The sequence below is a fragment of the Labeo rohita genome, chromosome 19, assembly GCF_022985175.1.
Source record: "Labeo rohita strain BAU-BD-2019 chromosome 19, IGBB_LRoh.1.0, whole genome shotgun sequence".
Lineage (NCBI taxonomy): Eukaryota > Metazoa > Chordata > Actinopteri > Cypriniformes > Cyprinidae > Labeo > Labeo rohita.
In genome coordinates this window covers 30005578-30016366 of record NC_066887.1, presented here as the reverse complement: position 1 = coordinate 30016366, position 10789 = coordinate 30005578, and the positions used below count along the sequence as shown (strand labels likewise).

At 29.2% G+C, this 10789-nt stretch overlaps 1 protein-coding gene across 3 annotated transcripts in view; it reads right to left on the bottom strand.

Moving 5' to 3' along the window:
* Window positions 1-10789, bottom strand: part of jupb (junction plakoglobin b) — a 142664-nt gene that overhangs the window by 47639 nt on the left and 84236 nt on the right. For all 3 annotated transcript variants that reach the window (XM_051136655.1, XM_051136654.1, XM_051136656.1), the window contains exons 2-3: window positions 3500-3537; window positions 1369-1530 (exon numbers count right to left, since the gene is read on the bottom strand). In XM_051136655.1, the coding sequence (XP_050992612.1) occupies window positions 1369-1530; window positions 3500-3512 (175 nt within the window). In that variant the 5' untranslated portion in view covers window positions 3513-3537. The remainder of the gene's footprint in view (window positions 1-1368; window positions 1531-3499; window positions 3538-10789) is intronic.

Sequence of the window (10789 nt, the reverse complement as noted above, 5' to 3'; positions counted from 1 at the left end):
CTTTTATTATTCTCAAAGACGTGCAGCCGCTGACTTGCGTTTTATGAATCACACTAGTGTTTTGGCTTATTTCCGAAAGTGAGTTTTGATTAAGTAACTTGTAGATCTGTCCTGCTCGAGCTGCAAACTGTCTCAGATTCAGTCTGATTGCTGAACTGGTTCAACTAGTTCACCAAAAAGAACCGGTTCAAAAGAATCATTCCATCACGAACCAAACATCACTCTGGACTGTTTGCCTGAGGCTCTGGATTACAGGTAATAAATAATGTTCAGTTTCTTGCACAGGCTGATTGTTTCATTTCATAAGACTTCAATATATCGTCAAGAGCGGATATTACTTTATGTGCAGCTGCTAACGTGCATTTTACGAATCACACCAGTGTTTTGGCTCATCTCCAAAAGTGAGTTTTGATTAACTTGTAGATCTGTGTTGCTCGAGCTGCAAACTGTTTCAGATTCAGAAACGATTCAAATGATTCAGTCTGAATTGCTGAACTGGTTCAACTAGTTCACCAAAAAGAATCGGTTCAAAAGAATCATTAATTCATGAACAAAACATCACTCTGGACCGTCTGCCTGAGGCTCTGGATTACAGCTAATATTGTTGTAAATAATGTTCAGTTTCTTGCAAAAACTTCTCGCTACAAAATATATCGTCAAGAGTCAGTGGTATTAATTTTGTGTTCCTTGATATACTTTTTCTCAAAGTCGTGCAGCCGCTGTATTGCATTTTATGAATCACACCAGCGTTTTGGCTCATTTTCAGAAGTGATTTTAAATTAAGTAACAGTCTGAATTGCTGAACTGGTTCAACTAGTTCATCAAAAAGAACGGTCTCAAAAGAATCATTCGTTCATGAACCAAAAATCACTCTGGACCATTTGCCTGAGGCTCTGTTACAGGTAATAATGTCAAATAATGTTCAGTTTCTTGCAAAAACTGATCATTTCACTTCATAAGACCTCAATATATCGTCAAGAGTCAGTGATATTAATTTTGTGTTCCTTGATATGATGTGTTTTCTTCTTAAAGAAGGCTGCTGGCAGTTCTGCTGAAGAAATAGTCACCTACATCTTGGATGACCTGAGGGTGTGTAAAATAAAGCAGGTTTTCAGTTTTGGATGAACTGTCCCTTTAATGCATATCCTCACGTAGACTGTGCACTTGTTATGTCTAAGAAAGCGAAATCCAAAATAAACAAAACAGCACTTTCCGGATGTTGCACAAGCCCAGTGAAAAGACACAGGCCTCTTGTGGAAGGGTTCAACCCCGCTGACTCTAATGTGAAATTTCAGAGGCCCTCGGGTCGTATAATTCATCAAAATGTTCCGGAGAGGCGAAAGGAGACCTTTGGAGAGAACACATTACCTGTGGCGCTCTCGCCGGCGCTGGCACTGACACCGTACTTCTTACTGCACTCAGATTCGTCCTCGTCTCGAATGGTGGTGGCTCCTGACTGAATGCCTGAATCTGAAGCGTAAAACGTCTGCTGCCACTCCTCCACCTTCACAGACCCCTCTGCCTCACTCACTGTGGAAGATGAGCATGAAAATGAGCAAATATTTGACAAAGGCTTAACGCTTCAGATGAAGATTATTTCAAATAGAGACAGCAGATGTGCTTTCATAGAAAATAATGAAAATAATTCACTAATTAAAAATTGTGGGATGTTAGCATAATATATATATACATATATTAATATGTATAAGTATTATTTAATTTTGATATTTACTATTAAAGCATATATTTATTTTTATATAAATATTTTATTTATTAAAATAAAATGTATTACCTAATATATATTTACTATTATAGCATTATTTTTATATTAATAACAGCAAAAATAACAGTGATAATTATTTTAAAATTAAAAGAATTATTAATACATTATTTTTATATATTAAATTTAAAATATTAAAATATTTAAAAATTTGGAACAATTGATTTGGAACAACAAAAATATTAAAATAAGATGCATTAAAATTAAAATAAAATATTGCTCTTAATTATACTTATTTTGTGTGTGTGTGCGTGTGTAAAAATGAATACATTTAATAGACTAAATTTTATATTATTAATATATCAAGATTTAGTGTATATATGCTGTGTACACACATATATAATGTTAATAAATTGATAATGTATATTATGTATAACAATTGTAAGCAAAATCTTATACAATTAAAGCTTACATTAACTAGTAATCTTTAATAATATGTTATATATAATTCTGAACAGAACAGTGAAATGTATTATCAAAATATTATAAAAAGATTACATTTAATGTTAATATGTACATATTATATATATATATCATACTTGTAGACAGAATTATTAAATATGTTATCAATTTATTATATAATTGTAACATATTTGCTTGGAAATTTTATAGAATTATAAAATATTACCAAAATATTATACAAATAAAGGCTACATGAACTGTTATACCAATAATAATAATAATTTAAATGTTATTATTAAAATAATTATTATTATTATTATTATTATTAGAATAATTATTATTATTATTATTATTATTATTATTATTATTATTAGAACAGTTAATATAGCTTTTATTTGCATAATAATATTTTGTTAATATTTGATAATAATAATAATAATAATAATAATTATTATTATTATTATTATTACTACTACAACAACTACTACTACTACTACTACTACTACTACTAATAATAATAATAATACACACAGAAATGCATGCATTTTTGATAAAATCATCCAAGATATTATTAGTATATAAAAATAATGAATAATAATAATTATTATTAAAATATATTATTATTATTATTATTAATAGAATTATCAAAATTTATAAATATTATCAAAAGTATTATACAAAAAAGGCTACATAAACTGTAAAAAAAAATAATAATAATAATAATAATAATAATTATTATTATTATTATTATTATTATTATTATTATTATTATTGCAAAAAGCCTTTATTTGTATAATATTTTGGTAATATTTTATAATTCTAAAATATATCTTGTATCTATATCTTATGATATATGTGTTGTTTAATCATAATGTTGTAATTTAATTTAATGTGTGTGCATATAAATTACAACATTAAATAAACTATAAAACATTGATGATTATATTGTATTATTAAGTAAATACTCAAATTCTGTATTCCTAAATCAATGTTTTGTGCATGGAGCTCAAGTGTTGCTCTTATTAAAATAAAGGAGTAAAGAATCAAATACTGTGACATTGAGATTTATGCAAATTTTACTTGCTTAAATTATTTAGACTGATAATATCATTTATTAATTTGTATTAATATGAATTCACATTAAATTGCAAAACAGAGCATGAATGAATTTGGTTTCTATTGTATCTACATGCTACTTTACCTACATCTACATAATATGTCCTGTTTAACACAAAAGGTCAGTTCAAGAAAATATATTAATACTGAATACAATTTTTAAAACATGAAACTTATCAATTCATAAATGATTAAACTCACTTTGCAGTGACATCACCACTGTCCAGTCTTAATTCAACCTGTGATAAAACACAGAGAAAAGTTTTAGACTGCATAGAGAACAGGAGGGATGCAGTATGAATGCAGTGATCTGCAATATGAAGTGACAGCATGCACCAGTTTAGAGCGAAAAGCACCACTGGGACTTAAAAAATAGTGAGCAGGCAATGCTATTTATAAAACTACTGCATAGAACGATCGCACAAATCATGGGAGCTTCCCCAAAGTGGAATTTCAATGCTTCATTTGTAGTTCACATTCTGAGCAGAGTAGCTCGACGGGACCTACAGTTTACAGTTTATACTCTCAAGGACTGAGAGTCTCCAGAGGCTGTTTCAACGCAGGTTTATGTTTTTAACATCTGCATCATTCATGACTATAAATAGCACAGACTACAGGAAGAGATGTGACTGGAGGTGAAGGCCGATCAAGAGGAATGATGGATAAAGACGACACCTTCATCTGAACCCACTTTGAGCCGAGAACTTAGCGCTGGAGAACACTCAACTTTCATTTCAGAAAGAAAAATCGATATGGGAAAAACCATGAATGACACATTCACAAGAACGTCACGAGCCTTGCAAACAAATAATGAGGAAAGTGCTGTATTCATGCATTTAAATATTTAATTTCTCAACAAATCTGACCCTCAACTACTAAAACCAGGATGTGAAATGAAGCAGGGTTTGAGCCCCTATTTAAAGTTGGAATCCCTTTCCAAGATATTTGTGGTGTTGAATTAAATAAAACTATTTATTTATAATAAAAATATGTATTTATTTTATTTCTTAAAACAAAAATACAATATTCTAATTTTTTTTTTTTAAATGTATTTAATGCATACAATTTTTGCATTAATATACTAACATGAATAGTGGTTACAATTTTCTAATGCTTATTATTTAAATTATATATTTTATTTAAATATTATTTATTTAATAAATATTTATTATATATGTAAATATATGTATACATTTTTTATTAAAAAATCATAAATAATATTTATTAAAGCATATAGTTTTACATAAATAAATGGAAAAATAACCATACATGATTAAAATATATTATAATTTTAAAAGTATTTTATTTATTAAAATAATATGTATTATTTAATTTTGATATTTAATATTAAAGCATATAATTTTTATATTAATAATACTAAAATAAGAGTGATACCTGTTTAATTATATATATGGATTTTATTTCATATAATGATTTAATTATTATTTATTTTAAGAAATAAATTACATTAATAAATGTAAAAATGGAAAGAATTAAATAAATCTTAATTTTTTTTATAACATTAACATTTGTTTAATTTATAAAAGTATTAAAATGTATGTTATGTTATGCAAATTAACATTAATTACATTAATAAAACTTTAAATATTTTAAATATAAATATAAATAACAGTAATACTTATTTAAAAATAACAATTATTTTTATATATTAAATTACAAATATTTAAATAAATGTATTATTTAATAATAATATTTATGAAATTATATTTAAATTAATATACTATAAAAAATTGTAGCAATTCTTAATAAATGTATTTTTTTTACTAATTAAAAATATTAAAATAAGTATTGATAGTAAATTAAAATATTGCACATACTATTTAACTAATATTTATTAATATGCTTTTACATGTTTTATTAATAATGTCTACAAAAATAACAACACTGAAAATAACCATGATAAGTGATTAAAAAATGTGTCATGATTACTAATATTTTTTAATTAAAATAAAAACATTGAAATAAAATGTATTAATGATCATTATAATTATAATATAATATTATAATATAATTAATTATAATTACTATTAAATCATAGGCTTTTCACATTAACAGTGATAATATAATTTAAAATTTATAACAACTATAAAAGAACAAAATTACCTGTCATGCATAGCAGTTGCTTTCGTTATATCCCCACATAAAACACCACTAAAAGTAATGCATTATAGAAGGCATTACATACTTTTAGCAGCTGTTACAATTCATTGACTTTTATGAGGACTTCTTGACCTTTATAAAACAGTGTGATAGAAAGAACATTTCGATTTGCGACTGCCAATATCTTCATATCCTAATGCACAAAACTAACTCAAAGTAAAATCAGATGCTGTCTCTCGTATTAGTGATGCAGAAACGAAGACAAGGTGTGGAATTTTAATAAGAATATAAAAACGCGAGAGCGTATCATCAAAAAGCGATTCAAGAAAAGACACAATTTCTTTCATAAAAGCAGTGACTAATCCATTTTACCTCTTTGAACTGCTTCCCTGTGGTATCACATCTTACAAGATCTTATTTTTTCCTTTTTTGTTTCCTTCTATTTTAATTTAAATGGAATCCAGCTTAAAAAGGAGCCTCTGTTTAGCATTCTCTCCTATATCTCGCTCCTGCCCTTTTCTTGTCTTCAGCTTCTCTTTATAAAACATTCAAGTATGAATACAGTTTGCCGCTGTCCCTCAGTTACATACAGCATATGGGGATTTGCTAACTGCTGTTACGACACCACGTGCCCTGCATTTTCCACACTCATTAATCACATCAACACACACACATTGAGTCCGCCTGATCAACTGTAGACAGACACGACACTCCAGCAGTCAGAAAACACCTTAAAACTCATGAAAAGTGGAAGATGTCTTAAAATAATGAGCAGCCACGACACTGGAAACACTTTTAGCCTAGTAGGCATTAAATACTTATTAATTATGCATGCACTGATTAATTAAAAAAAGTTTTCTGGGTTAACAAGGCTTAAGACGATGTGTGCATTGTGTCTCTTATTCCAATGAATTTTACATCAAATTACCATGTTTAATAAGCACTGTTCATCCAAAAAATTAAAAGGTTGATATGAAGGTTGTACATCATTCATGCCAATTAGATATTAAAGTTACTGTACAATGACTTCAGTTACCTAACCAAAAACTTTTAGTAGACTTTAAGGGAACAGTTTAATCAAAAACGTAATTTAATTTAATTTAAATTTAATTTAATAGTAATGGGCTGATATGGATTACTTGTTGATTACTGTGATGTTTTTATCAGCTGTTTGGACTCCATTCTGACGGCACCCATTCACTGCAGAGGATCCATTGGTGAGCAAGTGTAATGCTGAATTTCTCCAAATCTGTTTTGATGAAAAAACAAACTCATCTACATATCGGATGGCCTGAGGGTGTGTACATCTTCAGAAAAAATGAAAAGAAAAAAGAACGTCATACGACTTGGAGTAAATGATGACAGAATTGCAGAAACTTTTCCTATAATATTGTGTGCAGACACACATAATACTGTGAGCTTTGAGTATTTATAGCTACTAGCACATGTGATCAGGACGGCAGTGGTGAAGAAGAAAATTATACTTGAGTGCTTTCATCTCAAAAATGAGATGTCGCATACAGGGTCCCAACTATGGTTTAAAATTCAGGGATATGAGCAAAAATGCTCTCCGACTCACTCAAAAAACCATACTAATCAGAACACAGTGACATTTCATTTCTAAAGGCTCTCGGCCAGGCTGAAACTTTTAATTTAGAATTGAGTGACGCATGTTTTGTGAATATGCATATGAAGTGACTTTATAGGCATGTCTTTGTCAAGAGTAAATTCGTGGCATATCTAATGAAAATCACTGAGAAACGCTGCTGTACGGTAATTTATTAGTGGCAGCAAGGTAATTTTAGAGTCATTTGCATGAGTGCTGATTTTAATAAAAATGACATAGACTGGACAACTTCCTGACATCAAATCTTGAAGAAAACTAAACAATTTAAAGCTGAAGTGTGTAATCTCTTTGCCACTAACATCACCAAGCTGAAGTTTATATATATATATATATATATATATATATATATATACACACACACACACACACATATATAAACATATATACAGTGCACAGCATAAATGAGTCACCCCCTTTGAATAAATATAAAGGATGTATTTTCTTAACCATCACTAATATAACTTGTAGAAAGATGGCAAAATTGAAATGTATTAAACATATACTTAATAAAAACAACAAAATATATGTCAATATTTTCTGTAAAATAAGTAAATTAGCCAATTTTGTTTAAATGAAGGATTGTAGAAATGAGTACACCCTAGATTATATTTAGCAAATGTATAATGTTCTAGTACTTAGTATGTCCTCCAGAACTTTAAAAGAGAAGTCCATTTCCAGAACAACAATTTACAAATAATTTACTCAGCCCCTTGTCATCCAAGATGTTCATGTCTTTCTTTATTCAGTTGTAAAGAAATTATGTTTTTTGAGGAAAACATTTCAGGATTTTTCTCCATATAATGGACTGATATGGTGCCCCGATTTTTGACTTCCAAAATGCAGTTTAAATGCAGCTTCAGCCGAGAAAGAAGGCGTAACGGTCGGTTATTTTAATAAAAATAATAACATTTATATACTTTTTAATGCCAAAAGCTTGTCTTGTCTCACTCTGCCTGGACTATTTTTTTCCAGTTCATGACAGTTAGGGTATGTTGACAAACTCCCATCTCATGTTCTCCCTCAACTTCAAAATCATCCTATATCGCTGTTTTACCTTTTTTGTTAAGGGTGTTTGATCTTCTTTGCACATTCATTTTGCAAAGACTGGGTCTGTACTTCTGCAGCGATGTAGGATGATTTTTAAATGATTTTTGAAGTTGAGGGAGAAAATACGATTGAGTTTTTCGACATATCCTAACTGTCTTGAGGCAGAGTACACAGAGTTCAGGGAGAGAAAGGCAAGATGAACATTTGAAATTAAAAAGTATTTAAATTGTATTTTTAAAATGAAAATAACCGATCGTTACGCTAGATAAGACCCTTTGTCCTCGGCTGGGATCATTTACAACTACATTTGGGATCGTTTTAAGCCACATTTTGGAAGTTCAAAATCGTGGCACCATATCAGTCCATTATATGGAGAAAAAGGCAGAAATGTTTTCCTCAAAAAACAATTTCTTTACGACTGAAGAAAGAAAGACATGAACATCTTGGATGACAAGGGGGTGAGTCCATTATATGTGAATCTTTGTTTTGGAAGTGGACTTATCCTTTTAAGTATACTGCTCTGACCCTTCTTGGCACTCAGTGTACAAGTTCATGACAAATTTTCACATCTGTCCTCTTTAACTCTTGGAGGACGACCTCCTTAAATGCCCTGGTCTTTAATGGGGAGTTTTGCTCAGCTCGTCTCTACAGAATCCCCACAGCCGCTCAAGAGCGTTAAGATTGAGTAAAATACATGTCCACTGAAGGATTTTCACCTTGGGAGAATGAATATCTTCAAAAAATGCCCAATAATGCAGGGAATGAGGGAAGGGAAAGCATCTTTAGTTTCAGTTTTTTGTATTATATCACACAGTGGTGTGTGAATTGATGACAGCATTGATAAAGCACAACTCCATCACACCTTCAGCACTCATACATCCCTATATAAGAGCTTTACTACCACTGAACATCTCTGTAGGTAACAGGCACTTCTCACTGTACTCCTCCTCTAGCAACACCAGAACATTTTGGATGCTTTTGGATCCGAAATGATTGACTTGGTCTCTTGAGACCAGAGTATGGATTCCCAGAAGTCTATATTTTGTAAATATGGGCCTTGGAAGAGGTTAAATAAGTTTATTGTGCTTTGGCTACAGTAGGAAATTCTAGTGGTGACAACAACCATGCATGTCACTTTTGCACGCTGCGTCGTACTCTGTAAGATAAAGTGTCACTCTTTTCATAGCTTTTGCCAGCTCAGAGACACTTGCATGGTATTTCTCCTGCTCTTTTCTAGCAAAAATTCACTCATCACTAAATTAAATCTTAAAGTGAAGACCTGATTATTTCAGGAGCCTTGTGATAAGTCCATTGTTTTTGAATGTCGGTGCTAATTCTGCTGCTATTTTCACTCTTAAAACAATAATTTGGTATTCCTCTTGTACCATTGCCCTCTTTTATGCCAAGAAATAAGTCACCTGGCAGTTCTCTCCCAAGTGGTTTCATTGTTAAAAGCATTAAGTCAGTAGGCTATAAAACACTTTTAACTGTCGGGAAATTACTTGTCTTTAAAAGTTCTGGTTCAAAATATTTATCTGTTGATCAAAAATAGCCTTAAATCTACATATTTTTTTGGTTTGTTTGTTTTATTTAGTAACTTTCAGGAGGGTTTACTCATTTTTGCAGCACAATATTTTATCACTTTGATAAGAAAATCTTATTTTCTGAATAATTCTGACATTCTTCTTTGGTAATTGATCAAGCAGGCTTGTTGGAGCATTATATCTCCAAAGAACCTTTACATGTCATCTAAGTAAAGAGTAATTGCTGAATTTGTTACGTTTTAGAGGGGGTGTACTCATTTATGCTGTGCACTGTATATATACACAGTTTTTTTTTTCTTTCTTTTTATATTATACCAAAAGTCCCCCAAACTCAAGCCACTGATAGTCAGGATGCTTTTTTACTCAGGAATTTGTTTTATATTTATATAAATAAATATGCAGCTTTCCATATTTTCTAACATGAAAACCTGCAGATTTTCTACCAAAATAAAAATTAAGGTTTGAAATCAAAGAAATGAAGACATTCTAAATTATTTTGTTTTTGCTTTTTTCTTTTCCCTGTAAAATAATTTTTTTATTATTTTTATAATTTTTATTATTGTTGTTGTTGATGATAAAAATTGCAATAATTTCATTTAATTAATTTAAATTTAAATTAATTGAATTTACATTTAAATTAATTAAGTTTAATTATATAAAATAATAATATCATTATAATATAAATTATTATTATTATTAAATTCTATATAATTGCTTTATTTTTTTAATTTAAAGCAATAATAATAATAATTTTAAGATTGTAAAAATTAAAATCAATAAAGAAATATATTACTATCGCAATAATAATATATTAATACTGTAAAATAAAAAAGTATTATTATTATTGTTGTTGTTGACAATAAAAAATTGTAACAGTAATATATTTCTTTACTGATTTAATTACTTAATAATAATAATAATAATACCATCATAAATTATTATTAGACATATTATATAGACATATTAAATAAGGGGTTTTCCTGCTTAGATCAGATCACATGCTTGATTGCTGAATATAAATAGATTGTCTCTGGATAATTAGTATTTTCAAAATAAAATAAAATAAAATAAAATAAAATAAATAAATAAATGTAGAAGGTTGGCTTTAAAGAGAATGTGAGGGAATTTTTTCTCAGGATGTGAGGGACAGAC